The following is a 24,608-nucleotide window of genomic DNA, read 5'->3' as shown; positions in this document are numbered from 1 at the left end:
ATATACTGAGAATAATATGACTAATCTTCGTATGAAGAATCGGGCATAGGCTCCTTCATTGGTTCGTCTTCGAGCACATAAATTTTTCTTTCGTGTCTTAAGACGATTTTTAGTTTCCTATACCAATCCAGGTAGTTGGAACTGAGGAGGATATTCTCTTTCTCGAGAATGCTTCACAGTGATAAGGTACTTATGTTTGCCATTTAAAATTTAAAGCAGAGTTTTAGTATTTGTGGAATATATTTAATAAAGGACTTTTATAACTCCTATTATTTTATTCAAGTCCAACAACCCTCACTGTTAGAATCAAGAAGTAGTTGGTTACAATTCCTAATAGAATTGAAACCCTGAATCATATAGAATGCACATAGTTGAGCTGTACTTACATGCTACATTCATCAAGTAGGTCTTAACTTACCAATCACAAATCTATATGACTTTCGGTATATTCTTATCGAGCCTTATATTCTCAACACTTGCCTCTCAAATCAATTGACCTTATCTGAGCTAAACATGTCAACGAATTCGAGTTAAGTTGAGCCACTAATAATTATGATAAATTATATATGTTTTGACACAATCCCATGGCTGAACTGTACTGACTTGTGTAAAAACTCTAACTGTCATCATATTTATTAGTGGAGGGCTTTTAACAAATCTTGACTTTAATATATTTATGGGATTTTATAATTATTAAAATATCTCACCATTGTTAACTTCTTGTACGTTTGCACAATCTCATTATGAGATTTATCTCCATTAATCCTAGCAGTCTTTTAAGACAACTAGGCTTCGGAGATTTTAACATGTTAATCGACTTATGTCATAAGGAATTTATATCTAAATTATAACATGTATTACTTTACAGGTTTTTAGACAAAATTCATTTCTATCATGAAATGCTAAGGCATATAATATGAAATAAAGAAATTAAGATTTCTTTGAAATTTCTCGAAACACTGATTCTTCAAATAAATTTTGAAGAAGTTTCGTACTATATGATCCAACCACAAATAGGCTCTGATACCACTGTTAGGTTCGGAGTGTAGCGGAAGATATATACTAAATCATAGATCTTTTCATGGTACATATAGTTTTCTACAAACCAACATAAAATAAACATATATACTTGAGTCCTCGATAGACGTGAGTGATATCACAAACAGATTAGAGTCTCACGTGTGACTTCTCTAGCGGTATCCATGCGCACTAGATCACGAACTTGACACGATCTGTTAGATGCTAGCCTCTTGGATCGACAAAACCTTGGAATCACTACCGATCTCTTCCAGTGGAAGAAAGCAAAGAAGAAACTAACGAGAGAGACTCGAAGAGAAGGATTCACTTTTTCTTGAATCTTTCCAAGGATGACTACTTATAGCCTCCAAAGAATACGAAGAGTTAAGATCTCAATTAATTCATCATTTATGATCTTCATTAATTAGGAAGATGAAGAGTTATAGGCTCCATAAATTCTTTATTTATGACATTCATTATGATGACTTTTCAAATTCTTCATTAATTATATTATGTTGACTCTTTGAATTCTCCATTAATCATCATGATTATTGCTATTCGAATTCTCTCTTCTTTGTATCAAATAAATCTATATTTGATCTTGATCTTGACTAGCTTCTGATACCACTATTCATGTTTATGTGCTATGCGTGCGACCCTCTAGGATTTATACATGAAGGTAGTGTAAATCCATACACAAACTAAGGTAACCGTCTAACAATAATTTTTAACCACCCAAAGCCATAAAATTAATATCAGTCATAAACTGTAAACCATCATGAACCGATTACTATGTAATTCAATCTTTTCATCTAAGCCTACATCCCAATTAATTCGGTATATTATGCATCATTACCAAATTAATTGTTTTACTTGATTTCTAAGATATAATAGACTCCTCTCGAATGATAAATCATTCCTCTTATGGCCATAGATTTCGAGTCACTAATATCTCTATCAAGCGGCCAGGATGTTAACTCTTAATCTAAGAGAACGATGAATTCTCAATTGACTCAACACTATTCTCTCTACGCTTTGCTATACACCCAACTACCGTATTAATCATAATCCGATTAAAGACTGCTTTTAACGACGTCAAAGCACATAACTCAACATATAGAATAAACGAAGGTCTCAAGTCAAAAGATTAGTTACACTCGTTCATAAGAGAAATGACCAATGATGCTTAATATGTGGTTTCCTTTTAAGCGGGTCGTGTCCAGTATACTTCTAAACTCAAAACACCCTCAAGTACAACTTGAATATCCATCTCTCGGTCTATCTCGACCTAGTCATACTCAGCATTGATCTAGATATCTATGTTTTTTCTAGATATCTATTCGATCAAGGATCGTTTTTAGATTAATATACATATTCATCTGTGAGACTTTATCATTAATCATATACGTACAGAAAAATAAATAATTAATGATAAACACTTGCTTTTATAATATAATTATCTATAAAATATATAAAAAGTGTCTTGACACATAAGTTGATACACTAACAATTAATTGGACAGCTTAATTTGCCAATGCTTGTTAGCCATCAAATAAAAGTCCGATTAATCTAAATATTATAAACAAGTAATTGAGCCTGTACGTACTTGCTCTAAACTAATTATACTCTTCCTTCTGTGACAGGCAAATAAATCATCCTCACTCAATCCAGGTTCGTTCACGGATCATTTACAAATTTAGTTTATATTTTAAAAATTTGAGAGACAAATGATTTTTAAATCTTCACATCTAGCTCTGATAAGATTTTCATTCCCTCTGCAAATTAAAACCAACTCTATATCTTTAGGAAGCATGCTGTTAACCCTAACTATGGATAAAGGCAAATAGTTGATGATAGCGAGGAGCAGACCGAGTGGTGAGATGTCAATATTTCCCAATCCTTATCAACATGCTCACGTTATGATCCCTCCTTGATTGTGGTCCTCAGATAAAAAAAAAAAAGTTTTACGTTCCTTTTATTTTGATTTTGATTTTGATTTTTATTTTTAAAAGAGATGCTCATCTGACCCTTTTTATTTTATTTTTTAATTTAAAGAGAGGTCATCTGACAATTTAATAAATTTGAAACGTCCCTTTTTATGTTTTCCGTTTAATAAATGGGTGTCACTGTGTCAGTAATTGTTTTTTATATCTAGTGGCGGGGCCTTGTGCTGGCTCATGGTGCCGGGAAGCTAAGGGATCCTCGGATCCGTAAATATTGAATCATTCCCTAATCTAGTATTTATATTAGTTGGAGATAATGACCCACTTGTATAATATGTGGGGATCAATATCTTCTATTAATCCATTTTTCTTGGTCTAGGAGTAGATTAGGAACCGTGGTCCAGAGGAACTCATCCCCATGATACCTAGGAGCTATGATCCTTTTAGACTAAGAGGGTAAATGAATTGAATCAAAATGAATATATAGAAAAATCTAAGATGCAAATTTAGTTAGAAATAGATATATTTAAGTTTGAGCTAGATTCGAAGTTTGAAAATTTTAAAATTTTTGGTTCGATTTTGGTTCAAATTAAGGATTGGATTGAGTTCGACTCGAAAGATTTGAACATGTTCATGAATTATTTGAATTATTGTTTGAAAATAAGTACTTGAAAGATTCGAAATTTATTTATTTAATATATAATTAACTTATATTAATAAAATATTAAAACTCGTGAACTATATTTGAATTTGAGTTCGATTAAAAAAATTTGAATATATTCGAATTCAGTTCGAATTCGATAAATTCAAATATGAATTAAATATTTTTCAAATCGTCTCAAAAAACTTGTGAGCCAGCTCGATTCGTTTGCGCTTTTATTTCAGACGCACGCCACACATGGACTGTTAACCGGGTTTAATTTACTAAATTATATTTTATAGAGTTTAAGTTAAGTTACCGTGGTAATTAGGCTATTCACTAATTATGAAGATGAAAATGAAATTAATATACAACTTCTAGAGGCTTATCTACTTCATATCCAAAAGCTTGAGAAAAACATTTTAGTATCATTTTACATGGATTAGGGAAGAAAAAAATATATATTTTGCAAGTTATCCGTGAGAAAAACATTTCATTTTCATGAGACAAGGTGATTCACCCGTCCCAACATTCTCGTCAAAAATTTTTTATATGGCAACATTTCATATCTCAACCACCGTATGACTCCGAAAAGAAGAAAAAAATATATAAATAAATAAATTTATACTTTCAAACTCAATAATCAACCCATCGAATTTAGAATATAAAAATTTTAAATAATCAAATAAATTTGAATTAAGAACTTTATAATTTAGTGAACCAAATTTAAATCAAACTCCAACTAATCAAGCTCAAATTTATAAAATATAAAACAAATCAAATCATTACGTTAACTTGAGTTATTTTAAATTCAATTTAACTTGATTTAATTATCTTATTAAACTTCAACACTATAAAACTACTTGTCTTAGTTGATTTATCATCCATATATATAACAGTCTATACGGATCCTCACAGGTGGGCATAATTAGTATTTACCTAAATGATTGCTCTAATATATAAGTTTTAGGATGCAACCGTCTAGGCTGATAAAGCGGTAAACGAAAAACTTCAGATGCTATCTTACCATTCTCTGATTTGTAATTTACGGTTCAGAGGATGAACCGTATAAATTAATTGATTGATAGATATAGATCATATCTATTAAATAAGTAAATCTATCTCTATCAAATAATGGATATAATGATCTATCCTTTAGATACAAATTACATCCAGATGATTTATACTCCTGCATGATAAGTTTGACATTTATAATTTTAGAACAATAATAAAATTTAAATATATTTTTCTGTCTCAAAATTAATATAATATATATATATATATAGAGTCATATCATTTAGAATTTTAACTATATTAAAGAAGTTTTAATAAATTTTTATATCATTAATGTAGCATATTAAAATTGTAAAAAAAATAATAATTAAAGTTCTGACTTATGCGTATCACATGGGCCCTACTGGCGATGTGCGCTCATGTGGCCATGTGTTAGAACAATCTGATTCAGTTAGAGTCGGATTGTGAAGCTTATTGGGGCATGTGTTAGCACATGAAATTTGATGCTGTCTATGACGATGGAAATTTTGGTTGCAATTTAAAGTGAAGATTATTTTTATATTGAGTTGTATTCTATGAAGCATAAAGAGTATTTCATAAATTACTAATAAAATATGATTTAAAAAAAAACTGATGACAGAGGTAATCAAGAATTCCTTTAGAAAAAATTAAGTTGAAAAAAATGATATTAAAAATTGTGTCATCGGTGTGTAGTATATGCATGTGTGAACTTACTCAATACTTATTGGGGCATATTAACTCAGCATATCATATTATTGTACAAATTAACTATTTTTAATTAACTTTTATTTAGTCAGCTTCTATAAATAAATAAATAAATAAATAAGTTAGAAAAAAAATGACACTAAGAGACGAGGTAAAAAAATGAATCTGGATCCATAAATTTAATGGTACAGATAAACTTCTGCTTATAAAAGTGAGACAGAATGCAAGAGAGATTAACGAATTTAATCATCCAAACAGATATATTTATCTATATAATTATAAATTAAATAGTCTTGATTAATGTTTAATTTGTAAGCTTCCCAAAAAAAATTGAAGAGGAGAGAGTTTGGTTGGGTTGAATGAAGCGTTCAATATTCATTTTTTAATTATTTTAAATATTTATAGTTAATCGTGACTGAGTCGAGTGTCCAACCGATAATGAAAGATCTAAACTTTAAATCTCAGCTGTAAAATATTGATCTAAACTTCTAGAACACGTATCAATTTATTCTGTTGGTTGATGTGTAAGTCAACTCTAAAATTAATCAATTTGGATTAAAAAAAAACGAGTGAAAAAAACTATTATCACGTGGCATGTTCAGCGTAGGAGGCCGAAGTCTGCAACTTTACTTTGAACTCCAACTTCCTTTTAGCAATATTTGCTTCCTGAAAGTATATTCTGTAGTTTGCAGAAGCATCGCCCACTCAACGGTCGCAAGTAGCAACGATCATCTCCTGTTCCACTTTATTTGGAGGTAAATCAAATCTCTTATAATTTGCCATCAATCAAATCAATAGTTCGATTACTACGACTCTACGAGACGTGTGCCGTTGATTACTCTACGGTCTTTGTTTTGTTTTTGCAGCTCTTTTGGTTTGCAGATCTGAAAGAAGAGCAAGGATCTGCCGCTGCTCTCTGATCTGCAATCAGATGGCGGTGTCACTAACAGTGGTGGGGGGATGGTTCGCGCAGGCCTTCATCCAGACCTTGATCGATAAGGCCAGCGATAAATCCATCCAACTGTTTGCCGAACGCCGGGGTTTCGCGGCGGACATGGATAAGCTGCGCATCTCGTTGCTGGAGACTCAAATCATCCTTGACGAGGTGCAGATTAGCCGGAGCAACAACACCAAGTGGAAGAGATTGATGCAGGAACTCAAGAATGCTGCTTATGATGCTGAGGACTTGATTGATGAGTTCCAATACCATTTCCTCAGGCAGAAAGTCAAAGGTGAAGAAGACGACAAGGAAAGTGGTTCCAGTGGCCTTCCAGACATTTTTTCTGCTGCAAAAGAAAAGTTGTTTGGTTCTTCTCATTCCTTGGAGGAAGATGCCATGAGAGCTAGCGTGGTGGAGATTCAAGGAAGGCTGGACAGAATTGCTAACAGTATGAAGAGCATCATGAATGTGTTACCACTAAATGATAGAGGGAAGCAACCAGATCAGATGAAGTTTCAGACCAGAGAATCATGCTCTTCCCCGGTGACGGACATATTGTTTGGCAGAGACAAAGAACTCAATCAAGTGGTGGACTGGTTGTTAGGGTCAGCTAAGCAGGTGGAACCAGCATCGGGATTTCTCAACGATGCCCTATCCGTGTTGCCCATCGTCGGTATAGGAGGGGCTGGAAAGACTACTCTTGCTCAGTATGCCCACAAAGACAATAGAGTTCAGGATCATTTTCATCTCAAGATTTGGGTCTATGTGTCTAACAATTTTACGGTGCAGGGACTCGCTAAATCTATAATAGAGTCAGTAACTCTACAAAAACAATATGATAATATGGGGTTAGAATCACTTCAAAAAATACTCCATCAGCATATTGCACAAAAGAAGTTTCTGCTTGTTCTGGACGACGTGTGGAGCGATAATAAGAGAATCTGGGAGAAATTCTGTGCACTACTCAAAGTCGGAGCTTATGGTAGCAAAATCATTGTTACAACTCGAGATATGAAAATTTCTAAAATGGTTAGCCTGGTGGAACCAATTTTGCTCGATGGTTTAGACAAAGATGTCTTTTGGCAATTGTTCAAGAAATGCTCATTTGGCACACTGAACCCTGAAGACTATCCGGAACTAGAAGACATTGGTAGAAAGATTTCTCGCAAGTTGAAGGGCTCACCATTAGCCGCAAAGACATTGGGCAGTGTTCTGCAATCAGATTTGTGCCAGCAACACTGGGCCATCATAATGGAGAGCGACATATGGAAAGTAAAACAAGATGAAGATGACATTATGCCAGCCCTGCATTTAAGTTATCAATATCTTAATGAAAATCTGAAACAGTGTTTTGCTTTTTGCTCGTTGTTTCCTAAAGATTACAGATTCTATAAAGCTGAGTTGATTCAAATGTGGATGGCCGAAGGCTTCATCGAAGATAAAAATACAAAGAGGATGGAAGATGTTGGAAGCGATTATTTTCTTGAGTTTGTAAACAGATCTTTCTTTCAAGAATTCAGATATGATTATGAATTTGAGGACGAATTTGTGATGCATGACCTTATACATGATTTAGCTGAGATGATTTCTACGGAAGAGATATGTAGGATTGAAAATAACAGACAAACAAAGCCGCCTTCCACAACTCGACATCTACAAGTAGAAGAAGAAAAATTGCCGCTGGAGTTCTTAGGATACAACAAGTTGCGCACCTTGGTGTTGAGAAAAAATTTGCCTCCCGATAGCCTTTTTGAAAAACTAAGAAGCATTCGCGTTTTGGATGTAAGTTCGTGTGACTTGCAGGAGTTACCTGAACATATTGGTAAATTGATTCACCTCCGTTACATTGATATATCATACAATTTTAAAATTAAAATTTTGCCTGGATCATTATGCGACCTTTATAATTTGCAAACACTGAAGGTAATATGTTGTCCTGAACTACAGTTTATACCACAAGAATTGGGTAAGTTGGTCAATTTGAGACACATTGTTGCAGATGATGAATTCTGGGTGATGATAAAGGATGTACGGAAACTAACTAATCTTCAAGAATTGCAAAGATTTAGTGTTGAAGAGGACGACAGACTAAAGCTTGGACAACTAAAGGATTTGACACAGCTTCACGGTACACTTTGTATTCAAAATCTTGAGAATGTTGTCGATAGCAAAGAAGCACAGGATGCTGAGTTAAAGAACAAAGTCCACCTAAAACAATTGGAGTTAGATTGGAATGATGAGAAGGATGCCAAGTTGGAAGAGGAAGTAATTGAAGGTCTGCAGCCACACGAATCACTTAAAATATTGAAAATTGAAGGGTACAATGGAGGTAGGTCGCCTAGTTGGTTGATGCCAAAAGTTCTATCCAATTTGGAAAAACTTGAATTAGTAAATTGCAATGGATGGGATGACGTTCTGCCATTTATTGGTCAACGTTTGCATCTAATTGAACTTATCATGTACAGCATGCCTGCTTTGAAACAACTGAGTCATGAATTTGAAGGCAAGTGTTTTCCAAAGTTGAAAGTGCTTAATTTATGGAATTTGCCGGCATTGGAGGAGTGGTCTTGGACTGAGGGCAAAGATCTATTTCCCTGCATGCGCAAACTACTTGTCAGCAATTGTCCCAAACTAAAGAGATTGCCTCCTTTCCCGCCTTCCCTAGAAATATTGGAAATAAAAAAGTGTCCCAATCTCATATTAAATAGCAAAACGGAAGATGAAGAGGAAGAGGAAGTTGGCCGCCATGCACTGTCATCACTCAAGGTATTGGAATTGGCAAACAGTGGCGAATATGCAAAACTTTTGACCGACTTCTTGCACAACCTTCGTTTAGTTACTCGATTGAACATAAGGGATTGTCCATACATAACGTCTATTCCTCAGGCTCAATTGTTAGAACTGCAATATTTGTCCATCTCTAATTGTGTGGAGTTGGGAAGAATGGAGTGCTTAGGACTCCTTAAATCGCTCAAGGAATTGAGGATCGTAGGATGTCCTAAGCTGGTTCAGTTGGATGTAGGAGATGAGCAAGCAGGGAGATTGTCATCTCTGCGTAAATTATATGTGGACAACACTGCTCTGCTTAAAATGTTTCCTCTGAGAAACTCATTGTCATTCATCACAGAACTTAAAATTGAGTCATGTTCTGAGGAGGTGATATTTGAAGAGTCGATCTTGGCGCGAAGCCTCACTGCTGTTACATCTCTAAGCTTCTCTTATTGCAAGAAACTACAGACTCTGCCGACAAAGCTGCTGCATAGCTTTCCCTTACTAGAAAATTTAATGGTGTATTGCTGTCCACAGCTCCAATCACTGCCAGAGATAGGACTTTCTCCCCTTCTAAAAAAATTAGAAATATGTCACTGTCCACAGATTCAAGCGATGCCAGAGGATGGGCTTCCCATGTCACTAGATGTTTTCAAGTGCTCAGGCTATGTTCATCCAACACTGATGGAGCAGTCAGAAAAGTTCAACGCAAAAAGAGAGATGAGGAGAGTAAGTACCCTTGACGCCCGTTATTTTCATGTATAGAGAGCTTTTATTTTGCATTCCTTCTATCGTATTTTTAGTTGATCTTCGCAATAGAAGAATCATAGTCTCTCTTTTCACGTGTATATATATACTAGTACGGAAAATAGTGGATGACTGACAAGTCATTATTTGATATACTCTTTTGGTTTGAAATTAGGTATTTTCTAACTAATTACATATTTTAATTGACATCTTTTATCATGTTTATAAGATGAGGATTGTTTTGAACATAATTATATTTCTCTCTTCAATCATGATATTTTTCCTTACATTGTGAATTTGGTTTGGTAGGATATTGAAGTTGTTTGAATTGACACATGGTTCAAGAGGAAGCAAATCATTACAAGGGGAAGCAAGATTCATCTAACCAAGTGAAAGAGCCTAATGCCCTACTTGGATTCAATTTGACTCCAACTCAATTCATGAAGCCAACCTATTGTGCTCAACCCAAGTTCAATCCACTACCCAAAAGCCCTAGAATTCCCTTAGACCACACCCAAAACCCGGTTCAAAGCCAAGGTTTAAAAACCCAAGTTTGGCACGGTGAACAATGGTTTGCGCTATAGTTCATCGTGCCCGATTTTCATCTTTGCTCATCGCATGTCCCATCTGTTCTTGAGATCTGCATGTCAACTTGACTTCATCGGTGTTGAGGTTTTCAGCAACTTGCGTTCAGCTTCCGATCACCTGGGAACGCCGGCGAGAGGTTTCTCCGGTGTAATTCTGTTTCCGTGATTTCTCTATTTCCGCTACTAATCGGAGGCGTTTCTCTGATCTAGTTGTTCCACCTCACATCAGCAAACATTAGAGGCGTTCCTCTATGTTACTAAGCTCATTCCAACGACAATCCATCACCAATCGCCTCTATACAAATCAGAGATTCCAGTTTTCAGAAATCCAGATTTTCCAATTAGTGTCAGTTTTAGATTGTGTTTAGCTCACTTGAGAGGTTTCTTTGGCGTGCTGAACTATGTTGGGACTGAGTTTGTAGCTGAGGGTTTCTTCTCCGACACCTACATGAAGTGTTCGCCTTTGGTTCTTTGTGTGACAACAAAGAGAAGATAAGTTTTGAAGTGCGATTTAGGTTTAGGGATGAACTAGTTCAATTCTGCAATTCTGTTCCTTTAATTCATGTTCCCGAATTCTTATTTCTACAATTTAGTTCTACAACTTGTTTCTGTAACTCTGAATTCTGCAATTCTGTTTTTGAATTTTTGTTTCAGCAATTTCAATCTCTGCAACTTTGTTCTTGCAAATTAATTTCTACAATTCCTGCAGATGTGTGCATGCTTAGTTTCTGAAAACCCTTGTTAAGTTTGATTAGTTAATTTCATAATCTGGCGTTGCTTTGAGTAGTTTAAGTTTTGTTAAGTTGTAATTTGTTTCTCAAGTGCTAATTAGCTCATTTTTTGTTAAGGAATAGCTTAAGTTAGTGTTAATTGTTTGGTTGCTTAATTCCTAGCTTAGGTTTAAAATTCTGCATTTTCTTCATTGTTAGCCAATTTGGATTTCAATTTGAAGGGGCTGTAATTTAGTAATGATAGTTCTTTTAATTAGTTATTCCTTTCCCTTTTCCCTTGTTGAGTAGTTTTTGGCTAGGAGTTAATTCCTGTTTTAGATCAGATTTAGTCAATTGTCATTTCCTTTTCTTGTTTGCTTTTCATTCCTTAATCTAGGATTTAAACCAAAAGTCCATCAACCTCCATTTTAAGGTGAAAACCCCCAAAAAAGTTTTTAATCTAGAACAAGTATCCACCTATTAGTTCCTCGAAGATTCGACTTGGGTCCTATACTACATCATTTCTTTTGTTAAGTTCAGGGTTTTTAAATATTTAATTAATTTAGAATTCATTCGTGACACTTAGTGTGGATTATACCAATGACCCCAGTAATAGGGCGGAGATGATAGTCAAGATAACATGGCAGTCAAAAGTCAGGAGGAGGTGACGGTCAAGGTCAGGGACTACAGGTTAAGGTAGTTCACTCCTCTACTCCCAACCGATTTTACGCAGATCGGACACTCAGGGCTCAGTCCTCTCACTTCTCCTAGCAACCGCCCCAGCCTATTACCGATCAGTCTATAAGCCGGTTGAAACCTAGGGATCAGTCCCCTCATTCCTTAGCAGCATGGCTCCTAGATTACGCTCGGTTGGATTCTCGCCGGGGACAATGTTGTCAGGGAATTGCAGCAATCTATCAGAATAAAGGTAAGTCGTCAGGGAATATTTTGATACTTTACCACCTGCACCTTCTGGCAACTGAAATTCCCTGACACCCCTGTTACCTAATGATTGCGGAGATTACAATTGACAATATAAAAAGGGAGCTCCTCTCCATTGGCCAGGCAGGCTCACACGCACATTCACTCACATCTATTACTGTTCATTATTTTCCACACTTTTCACTTTGATACAATACTAAATAATTTCACGAATATTTACTTTGAAATATTAGCTTAGATGTACCTTGTGTCGTTGCGTTACTAAGTATATTGGCCAAGTCACGTGTTCCAATAGCATCACCAATAGCTTCACATTCATTAGGAATCAGAACTTGCAAATGTGCTGATTTTTACATTGCTTCATCGATGGCTACACGCATGCAATTCTTGGGTAACAGAACACCATGGAGAAAGTAATTAATGTTGGGGTTGCAAGATTACAGACATAGTCTTATATTAAAAACACATAGGAAAGACTATGAGTTTATGAGAAAAAGATATCTTCATTGATATGGGACCTTTTGGGTAGAGCTCAAGAGCAAAACCATCAGAACTTAGGCCCAAAGTGGATAATATTATATTATTGTGGAGATATCTAAATTTCTTTTGGTCCTTCACTTGATATCAAAGTCTGGATTGTCAGAAGGTCTAACCATCGATTGTGCACAAGAGCTATGGTCTAATTGAGCCATGTGAGTAGAATATTAATCTTGAACAAAGAAAGTGGGTGCTCCCATGTCCGGATCAAGAGAATCAAACACCAAGTAAGAAGTCCTAGTTGCGGTTAGGAAAGGAAGTCCTAGTAAGTCAGTTGGACCGAGGGGCAGGAAAACTTAGTGGGTCGAGAATCGGATATGGAGGATCCTGTTGTCCTTTGTTTAGGGGGGGGGGGGGGGGGGATTGTTGGGGTTGCAAGGTTGCAAACATAATCCCATATTGAAAACACATGGAAAAGATCATGGGTTTATGAGAGAAAAATATCTCCATTGGTATAAGACCTTTTGGGTAGAGCCTAAGAATAAAACTATGAGAAATTAGACCCAAAGTGAATAATATCATATTATTATAAAGATATCTAAATTTCTTTTAGTCCTTCAATTAACTCCATTGACCTCAACAACTATATCATATGCAACAATATATGTGCTAGAATCCAATTTCAAAATAACTGGTTCACCCTAAAAGACAAATAGTTGTGTCATTGAATTATGCTAACTCTTTATTTCAGTAATATATATAACCACAACGACTTATATACTTGTAAAGCAATTGCTTTATCTATAACTTGCATTTCAACATCACTGAACTCTTCATAACTAGGAAAAGTCTTGTCAATTTTCATAATTGTCATTCTGTTGAGGTAATTTTATCGAGCAACTGCCTTTGTCATCAATATCACTGACCCATGCACCCTTTTTGTAGACAATTGCTTCTACTTTTTGAATGTGTGTATCCAGTTTTTGAAGCTACAAATTCTCTCTTTTACTCAATCATTAGCTCTCTGTCAACATTGTCAGTCTTCCATCTTCTACCAACATTAAAGCATAATGTTAGAGTGATATGACCTCCAACAGCCCTCACACGTCCAACATATTCTCTTTGGTAAGAATATCTTCTTTTGTCCCTTTTATTTTCAAGTGTACTCTCATGCTTCTGTTGTATGTTTTCATCCTATTATCCAACTGAAAAAAAATTAACTACTTTGAAAGATTTCATTGAAATACATTAATTATTTTTTTATGAAAGTTTCTCATAATATTGTCCATTGTTATTTTCAACTCTTGGCCATTGAATTCCACTTTTTTATTGACCCTTCATTTCTTCCAAATAATAGCTCTATCGATTTCAACATCGCCACATAATTTATTTGCCTAAGAACAAGAAGAATCAAATGATATATGTCAAATAAGAATGATTATTAAATACTGAAAAAAATTGTTATATGAATATCACGATGTCAATAAGAAAAAAAAGTCTTGTTTGCTGAGGAATTCTGAAATATGCTTACTATTTCTTTAGCATATTGTGCATGTCCTTTATGAGTAAGGTGAAGAGGGTATATGTTCTTCTTTCTTCTCTCCTATTAATCACTTAGTTTCTAATCAAGTAAAACATTCCACATATGAAATTTACTAATTCATCAATTATCTTAATGTCTACTTATTTTGTAAGAACAAAACAACAAAACTTACAATGAAGTTGTCGAACATGTGAGTCATAACAAAAGAAATCCAATCATCTATTGCAAGACCATAACCACTAGGTGGTTCATTTAACTCTTTGTGTTTGTTAAGCTTGTTTGAAATAAATGTCTAAGTGAGATGGGATTTTAACTATAAAACATAAAATTGGAAATCCAGTAAAAAGAATCACATAATATAAATATATCATAACGATATGGATACTAACATTTGACTAAACACACAAACTTGCTTACATTAATAGATTCCCATATCAATTCTTTAACTTCATTTGAAACTTTCTTCCACGTCTTGTAAGTTATCTTGACCTTTTCTCGAGCAAGCAAGTCAATGTAACTTTGCATTTCAATAGCAGCTTCACCCATTGACTGTCCAAGTTTATTGAATCTTACCTCTTATCGAATTCCATGAACCCTTTGTCTAGCAAGCTTATCCAGATGGGTACGAGCTCTAGATGTTCTTCTTGTTTTAGTGTTTGTAGTTCCAGCAATGTCTTATCCTCCAAGTTCTTGTTAGTGGACGTAGTTGCAATTTTTTCTTTACCCTTCCCAATCATTGCAGGTCATCCTATTCTCTTGATCGGAGCATGAATTGTGTCATCACTATCGAACTTGATTTTAAGCTTTCCAAAGGGTGCCATAGAGTCAGATCTAATCTATTGATCAAAAAAGTGAAAAAACATATTAATATTGAAAGAAATACACAATAAGAAATTCATCTTCAAAAGAAAATCAACATACACAAAGAAAAAAAAATTAGAAATTCAATATTGTCTACAAAATCATATTAAAAAACAAGATACATATCAATATTGTCTGCAAATATATCTTCAAAAGCAAAATATATTTGGTTAAACATTGTCGACCCAAGTCCCATCACAATCTTTATAAGGCATGAAGGTTCATTGTCATCTACTCTATCAACATCCATTGATGGTAACTCTTTGCTAAAAGATTGATAGTGGATTACAATGTCTTCCAATTCATCCCCATTTGCATATTGAAATAACTCTCTACTAGGAGTTGCAAGTATAATACTCTATAGAGGATCTTCAATGTAAAATACTTACTTTGCTGGACTTCCCAAGATAAAAAAAAATCTGATTTGAATCCAATTCTTTTCGGATTTACCAATGTGAAACCAAGATCATCTACTTTAATATCATTATTATTCTCCACTCAATTACATTTAAACGTTGGAATTTGAAATTTGTGGTAATCGAGTGACCATATTTCTTCAATAAGTCCATAAAAAATCATGTCTAACACAATTGGATTTTTATCCTTTGCACTATCAACTTGTATTATCTTTGCGACTAAGTTTACTCTAAAGTTTTGAGCAACTCGTACATTATCACGTTCTTTCATAGTATAAGTAACCCCATCAATCAAATAACTAGAATATTCTAACACTTTCTTGCTAGGTCTACACACTATCCATTTCAATCATTCAGATATGTGAAGGGTGGAATGGTCAACCACACGTTCAACCTATATTTAATAATATAATAAAATTTATATTTTGCATAAGATACCAAGAGTTGTATATATGCTAATACCAAGTACTTTTCGAACGTACAATATCATGCAACCAGCTACTGAATATGATTATGATCATCTTGTAACCACTTTTTGGACTTAGCTTTATGAGGAAATCTTGCTCTCAACACCACCATGTGTGTCCTAATGGAAATATTTTAAATAAATAAACCAATAGAATGTATTCAAGTGGCATGAAAGTATTGATAAGTTGGAGATCTTACTCAATATAAGGATCAATCTCATCATCATTCGTCAAAACGTAACGATGTGTTTGCTGCAATTCATCATGACTAGCGGAGTGAAATTGCTCCCAATAAAGGCTTAGTACGTTCTACTTCGCGATGCCTTGGTGGTATCCCAATTGTGTGAACATTGGACATATAGTCTGAGCAAAATTCTATAGCCTCTTCAACAATATAACATTTGGCTATACACCCTTCAGATCGATTGCAATTGCGCACATAACCTTTGAAAATCTTCATGTATCTTTCAAATGGGTCCACACAATTTTACCTCTCATACAAGATGAAGGGGAAATACTTTTCAAGCAAACATAATATCATCACAGTGTCTCTTTGCAAGTCATCCAACTTTAAGACGTCTATTACTTTACTATATAACACATTGAAAAAGAAACACAACTGAGTGATACTATCTCTGACATGTTTTGGCAAGACACCGCGAATGGCCACTGGAAGTAATTGTCGTATTAAAATATGATAGTCATGTGACTTAAGGCCAACAAGTTTCAAATCCTTCGACACGAGGTTTTTAATATTAGATGAGTAACCTTCAGGGACCTTTATTCCCGACAAAGAATTGCAAATACTTCTTTTCTCATCTTTACTTAGAGTGCAATAGACAACTAGTAGAAATGTTCTCTTCTCCCCAATCCTAGTACCAATTCAGTCCTTAAATTCATTTTCATAAGATCTAATCGTGCTATGACCTCATCCTTTGTTTTTCCTGGAATGTCAAGTAACGTACCGATGAGACTTTCACAGATATTTTTTTCAATGTGCATCACATCAAAAATATGTCGAACATGTATGTCTTTCCAATACTTAAGTTCAAAGAATATTGATTTCTTTTTTCGACATTTCTTCATCATTCCTCTTTGATTATAGTTTTCCGTTAATTTTTCCCAAATGATAATTAATCCTTTCAACTCTTTCCAAAACTTCATGGTCACTCAATGGATTTGGTGTAAGGTTAAACTCTTAATTTCCATTAAATGCCTTCTTTTGCCCTCAATAAGAATGACTTAAAAGTAAAAACCTTCTATGATCTATATATGACATTTTTCTACAATTGTCAACCTTGTCGAATAAGTTTTTTCTACACAATTAGGACTTGCATGATATCCCTTTACAACACATCCAAACATTTCTCATATGCAAGAAAATCATTAATTGCCCATATCAGGACAACTTTAAGAGAGAAATTTTCTTCTTGATATGCATCATATGCTTCAACACCTTTATCCCATAAGCATTTTAAGTCGTCAATAAGAGGTGATAAGTAAATATCAATATCATTTCCCGATTGTCTAGAGCTAGATATCAACAAAGTAAGCACAACAATTTTTCTCTTCATATACAACCATGGTAAAAGATTGTATGTGATCATTAAAAGTGGGCAACAACTATATGCAAAACTCATCAAACTATGGAGATTGATCTCATCTGCTGATATAATCATTCTCATATTTCTTAGCTCAGAAGCAAAATCTGGCCACATACAATCAAATAATTTCCAAGAAGGCGCATCACCTGGATGACGTAAGTATCCATCACGAATTCTTTTATCAGCATTCCAAGTTAATTCCTTGGATATCATCTTATTCTGAAAGATTCTTTGAAATCTTAAAATAGGTGGGAAATACCACAAGGCCTTTGCAGGAACTCCTCCTTTTACCTTAGATTTGTTTCTCAACTTCCACCTTGATGTTCCGCAAATAGGGCAATTAGCAAAATCTTTATACTGCTTCCGGTATAAGATACAATCCTTAATGCACGTAAACTTTTCTTTGTGTCATACAAAGATAAAGGTAATTCATTGTCATCTGGAAGCATTTCTCCAAACAAACTAAGTAGATCGGTGAAACTTTTATCACTCCAACTATATTTGCCTTCAAGTTAAATATTTTCACAACTGCAGATAATTTTGTGAATTTTGTATATCCAGGATATAAACTTTTCTCAGCATCTTCAAGTGGCTTATTGACCTGGCTTGGATTCTTAGTATAACTATCATATACAATCTGCACCATATCTATAGGCTCCTCAGCAAAAGATTTGTGTCCATCTTACCCTACTCGATCATTACCATTAATTGAGTTCCCTATCAAAAATCGTTCCCTATATCATATCCATGTATGATATGTCAAATCTATATACCATTACAATATAAATGCGCTCTTATAGTTTCAACATTTTTCTTTATATTACCACATCTTACACATGGGCAAGATATTGCATTACGATTATCAGCATTTTCCAATGTAAATTGCAAGAAAGACTCTACTCCAATATTATATTCACATGATAGTCTATCCTTTGGCATCCATTTTTTGTCCATTTTTATTACAAGTACTAATCAGCTAGAAATGAGCCAACACCTATCTTCAAAACAATTGTACATTATACAACAAGATCTTAACACAACAAACAAGAAACAAGTAAAAATAGGATTGTTTAAAGCTGTACAATCAATCTTCAAGCAAAAACTAGTAAATAAGGGAGAAAATAGCAAAAACCTTAAGCAACTTTTTACCAATGGTTAAGCAATTGAAAGATAAATTATTAAGCATGTACATATGATTATCATCAAATGTTTGAACATTAATAGAGTCATTAAGAATAAAATACATTTAGCCGATTCAATTTGTTGAGATAAACAATATTCGAGGTATGTGCCACAAGTGTTTCTGTGGAGAGCTATTGGAATCCTTCTGCCATTGTATTTAGTAATACGGTTCATTTCAGCATTCCAGGAAGCAGAACAACAAGATCACCTGCAACACTTCCATGTCCCTTTCATTACCCCATTTCCTTTTATTTTATAGAGAATTTAATTACATCACTATTGTAGAGTTATCTGACATTCATGTAGCTTAAACAAATTTTCAATCCCATTGACCTTGTAGATCAAACTGATAATGTAATTATCCAAAATACATCAGAATTCATCTTTGTTTTAACTTGCAAATCTACCATAGTGTTCATTATAAGGATGCAATATGATAAGTGTACACCAGCCAGCTTACCATATTGGGGGAGTGCTAAATGGCCAGAATCTGACCGGCCATAATACATACATACATGTATATACATGGGCATTTTAGTAATATCATATGTATATATTAATTACATACATGTACATGCATACATTATAATTAGAAGATAAAAATTTCTAGTTGGCCAGATTTTAGCCAACAAGATTTAACCATTCGTCACGGAACTTAGATAAATACAAAAGCTGAGTTATTCCATAAACAAGTCTTAAGGAAAAAGGACAACAAAACAGAATATTCCTAGATGCATAAAGATGGCAAAACGTGTTCCATATCATTTTACTAGTAAAAACAAAAATTCCAAATAAGACAAACTGTATTGAAAATTTATGTTGTGTCTTTAGTTAAGGAGTAATATAATCAGCAATCAAGTGCTTATAAGACTCAAGAACTGCATAACCACCAGCAATAGTACAATTATGCCAGATTAGAAAGAAGAATAGATTGTTAGGCTATTATTCTAAAAAAGCTAAAGATCGCCTATCAACATTTTCACAATAAAAATACACAATGTAATTTACTAAGCATAATCTTGAATCTAGACCCTCCGTAGAAATCAAAGATCTTCAAAAACCTAAAACTATGACAATGACTTGTACCAATGATGCATGTAAGCAGGAACATTCGAGTTAACTAATGCAAACTAGAAAGAGGCCTCTTTGGGCTTTAATTCAAGTTTTCAATACAAGATTTATGCACCACGACTGATATAATGGGTGCACATTACAGATATCAAAGCGATCTCGCTAACAAGTGATCATAAATCCCCAGATAGTGGCATTGTAAAACATATCCAATAGCCAAGAATCGAAAAAAAAAAATTCCAAATATCAAAAAAAAAAAAAACTTTGATTTCCACATCAAACCAACCTTAACATAAGGAGGAAAAGAATCTCCAAGAAATTCACACAATAGAGTGAGAGAGTGAATGTAAGAGAGAGAACCTCGAAGGAAGGAGGGTAGCTTTGTAATGGAGAAAGAGTCGTCAGTGTTCAGTGGCGATGGGAGTGAAGCACTGGAAAATGGCGTGGAGCAGTGGCGGAGGAAGTTAGGTCACTGGCGGCACGGAGGAGTGGCGGAGGAGGCTAGGTCACGGCCGGCACGGAGAAGCGGCGGAGATGGGTTTTTCGTGGAGTTTCGGAGGCAGTGGGAATTTCGCGGCAGGCGCGGAGAAGAGTTTTCGCAGAGTGGGGTTTTTCGGGGATGAGTTTTCACGGAGGGGGCTTTTGGAGGCAGTGTTGGAGCAATGAATCCAGGAAGCCCAGATCCTCTGGACCGCAAAAAGCGGTCCAGGGGATGGTCCCTTGATCTGGATTAGTGAGGATGAATGGGAACCAGAGGATCTGCCCTCTAACCCAGGGCCCAAGGTTAGAGCAATTAACCTATTTCATAAGTGGAAGTGGAGATCATCCATCCCATGAATACATACATACATACAAAGAATCCGGCCTGCTTATCAACACGCTTACACTAAAATGACAATTTAATTATTTTAATATGACGAAAATAAACAGAATATTTACATGCATTTAGAGCATCTGTAATGTTATTAACGTGGGAAGCGTTAATGCATTTTTTTTATTTTTTTAATGAATATGTAGCATTAACGCATTCAAAACTTTGAACACGTTAATACTACCGTGTTTGAAAAAGTCACCATGTCGGCGTTAATACCTCATGCATTAACGCCCGTTGTGGATGCCCTTACAAGTAAACTTCCTCGAAATAAAATATAACAAACACCATAAAGGAAGAATGCCTCCCCCATTAAATTAGCCTAATGACTAGCAAAAAACTAAAAATAAAAATAAAACTTCTATGTCCTCGAACATGAAACACGATCAAGTACAATGGAGTGAGTGTTAGTTTCAACCACTACTGTGCCTAGTTGCGTTGTTTTTTGACAATGATTTTAAAAAATCATTGTATTTGATATATAGAAGACAACAGATTTTTAAAAACTGTTTTCTTCTTTTAGTCAACAATAACCATTTTCGATAAAACCGTTGTTTCGTGTTGAACTTTTCTTGCAAGTGTGAGATTGATTGCATTAGAAATTTTGGTTGCCTATATATATACAGTTTGAGCTAGTTATAAACTTTTGAGTTGCTCTAAGGGCCATGAGATAGTGGAAAGATACTTAGTAGTTATTATCAAGATACTCATGGTTTAATTCCGGTATATTTATAAGGATTTTTAACCTAGGGATTTTTTTAAATTTGATCAATTTTTGAAATTAAAAAATATTTTCAACCGAAGAACTTATGTCATATCTAATATTTTTAACCCTTATAAAAATATTAAACTCGCAACCAGCCCCGGTCGTAACATTCAGGAGGCCCTTGGCAAAACGATAAAATATTCCCTAATTTTTTTTAATAAAGTAAAATTTATTTATAATGACTTCTTCTAATTTTTCTAGATACAAAATCATCTATAATATTATTAATTTCAAGATTTTTTAAAAACTCTTTTTCAATAGATAAAATTGCTAATCCATTCAATCTCTCTTACAACATCTTTGATCTCATGTATGTTTTCAGTAATTTTAATTTTGAGAAACTTCTTTCATCCTACGGTAACAAGCATAGTCAACAATATCTATAAGCAATTGTAACATTTGGATAACAATCTATATTTTTTACAAAATTAAAAATATCAACTACCGACATTATCTCATTTGGTAAAGTTAGCTGTAGTATTTTTAATTCTATAAACAAATCATCTAACTCAACATCTAATGAATTATCATGCGTAAAAGTGGATGTCAAATTAACACAACATTTTCTCAACTGATCATTATCCAATGATTTTAATGTTTTTGAATCAAACAAAAAACCAAATATATTTTCAAATGTTTTCATTTCATCAAATCTACTTTTCAAAGAAGAAATTGTCATGTCTACAATAATCACAAAATAATCAATTCTAAAATATTCTTCAGGTGATAGTGAAATTTCATCATCTTCTTTCTTATCAAATTATTTTTTTCTAAAAATATGACGTTTCATTGAAAATATTGGCTCTATATTCATATCAGATGCAAGACTTTTAGCAATCGTCAAACTTGTTGCAAAATCGTCATTCCTATATTTTTCAAAATATGATATTACACCATCTAATTATTTCATAGCAGAATCAATGCACATAGATTTTGATTGTAACTTCTTACTTATCATGTTTATAGAAAATAAAATATCATACCAAATAATCATACCAAGTAAAAATTCAAAACTTTAAATTGAGTTAACTATACTTTCAGCTTCCCTCTTAGACTTTGCATCATCACAAATGTCACATAACTCTAATAAAGCACTTCGCACTTCAAGAGCTTGAAACCTAATAGCTTGAACACTTTTAATACAACTTTCCCAATGTGTATTTGAAAAAGATTTGATAGTTAATCCTTTCATATTATCAAGTAAAACTTTCCATCTTTTAGGAGAACTTGAAAATAATATATATATGCGTTGAACTACTCCAAAAAAAGAAACGGCTTTAACACAAGAATGTGTCATATCACTAAAAGTCAAATTAAGACTATGATAAGCACATGGCATGTATAACGCTCTTGGGTTTATTTCAAACAACCTCTTTTGAACTCCTTGGTGTTTTCCTTTCATATTAGAACCATTATCATAACCTTGACCTCTAATATTTTCAATACTAAGATCAAGTGATTTTAATATATTTTTAATTCATTAAAAAGTCCAAAACAAGATGTATCATTAACTTTTAGAAACTCTAAAAAATACTCTTCTATTTTCACATTGCTATATGACATATTAACACATCGTACTATGAAAGTCATTTGTCTTGATGACTAATATCCAGAGTACAATAAAAAATTATTGAAAAATATTTTGCTCCTTAATTTTCTTAATAATAATACTTCTAACATTATCAGCTAAAAGAGAAATCAACTCATTCTGAATTTTATGACCAAGATAATGATGATGAATTTCATTATTTTGAATGCGTCTAATATGATCTTGCATCACAACGTCAAATTCAGCAATCATTTCAATCTACCCTAAAAAGTTTCTATTACTTTCTTGATATAATTTCTCATTAGATCCTCGAAAAACCAAACAACGTTTAAAAAGACATTTTGCAATTGCTAATATTCTTATAAGAACTTGTCTCCAACGTTCTCTTTCTTTAGAGATTTCTCATTGTAGATCTTTATCAATTGTTTCATTTTTATCTAATCTCATTTTTAATTCCTTCCAAGAGTTCATATTAGTTATATGTTCAATAGAATTTTCATGTTTTTTAAGTCGTTCACTGATATATTTCCAATCTCTAAACCTATCATTTGCTAAAGAACTTCTATTGTTTTCAGATTTAAATAACTTACAACAAAAGCAATAAACTTTATCAACATGTTTACTGTATACCAACCACTTTCAGTCTCTTTCCTCTCCATTACTTAACTTTTTAAAATAATAAGTACTTGAAAAATGTCTAGAGTAGTGATCAAAAGGAAATGTGAGATTTATTTCTCTTATAGGCCCCTTTTCAACTAAAATATCACATGCATTGTTATCAAGATTATCCCAAATTCTTGGGCAGATATATATCAAGTGGAGGAATAAATTGTTTATCAATATTATTATTCTCATTATCTACTACATTAGTAACATTTTCATGCTCTCTTAAATTATCTCTATCTTCATTAACATCATGAATTTCATTAGATTCATCATTAACATCATGAATTTTATTAAATTCATCATTAACATCATGAATTTCCTTAGACTCCTCGCTAACATCATGTATTTCTTTAGACTCATCTATATTATCCCTATTTAAAATTTCTATATTTTCATTAGAACTTGTACTTTTAACAAAGAATTTATTAAGAGTACCTCTTTGTGATTCAGTTAATTGTTCTAGTCTTTTCTTTTTTTTTTTTTCTTTTTTCACATCCAGAAATATGTTTTTTAGGCATCATATTATAATTCACAAAATCACAATTAAAAAGCTATAATTTAGTCTGAGTATAAAAGGAATAATAGCACCTGGATTGAAATTATTTATAGGCTTAGCACTTAGCAGCTTAAGCACCTTGCCTCGGACACGGTAGACTGTAGTAAAACACCTGTTTATTAATTTAACAATTAAGTCAACATTAAATTCCAAATTTACAATTAATTAATTAACAAAAAATTCCTATTCTATGAACAATTAACTAATTAACAAAAAAATCCTAGTACAACATCGTGTAGAGTCTGTAGACTTGCAATCTTGCACTTGCAGTTACAGAAGAAGAGTTGAAGATGAATAGATCTGTAGCTGCCGCAATCGTCGGCTCGCAAGTCGCAACAGAGTGGAGCAACCGTGTAGGGCAGAGGCAAAGGACTGAAGTAGCACTGGCACAGCTGCCCACGGCGCAACGCCACAACCTCGCGGTGACGCGGTCGCGAAGGCGGAGCGACGCCTCGGCGGAGACAGGGAGTCACATGCAGAGGTGAGAGACATAGAGTTGAGAGAGGTGCAGTCGTGAGATGTGCAGTCTAGCGGAGCGATTCGC

General features: G+C 33.9%; 1 protein-coding gene across 2 annotated transcripts; it reads left to right on the top strand.

The window, feature by feature from the left end:
- The first annotated feature begins 5,965 nt into the window (after positions 1–5,965).
- LOC122015879 (disease resistance protein RGA2-like) lies at positions 5,966–10,997 on the top strand. 2 transcript variants are annotated; one of them, XR_006120988.1, is made up of 4 exons: positions 5,966–6,095; positions 6,207–9,778; positions 10,106–10,520; positions 10,594–10,997. XR_006120988.1 is itself a non-coding variant. In XM_042572953.1 (3 exons), the coding sequence occupies exons 2-3, from the start codon at positions 6,272–6,274 to the stop codon at positions 10,121–10,123; spliced, it is 3,525 nt and encodes a 1,174-aa protein (XP_042428887.1). In that variant the 5' UTR covers positions 5,966–6,095; positions 6,207–6,271; the 3' UTR covers positions 10,124–10,997. The 2 variants fall into 2 exon arrangements, 1 of the variants encoding a protein (XP_042428887.1); XM_042572953.1 differs by having other exon boundaries at positions 10,106–10,997.
- Positions 10,998–24,608: the final 13,611 nt, after the last annotated feature.

Source organism: Zingiber officinale, chromosome 1A (genome assembly GCF_018446385.1).
Source record: "Zingiber officinale cultivar Zhangliang chromosome 1A, Zo_v1.1, whole genome shotgun sequence".
Lineage (NCBI taxonomy): Eukaryota > Viridiplantae > Streptophyta > Magnoliopsida > Zingiberales > Zingiberaceae > Zingiber > Zingiber officinale.
Note: the sequence above shows the minus strand (reverse complement) of the source record. Positions and strands in the feature narration are given on the sequence as shown.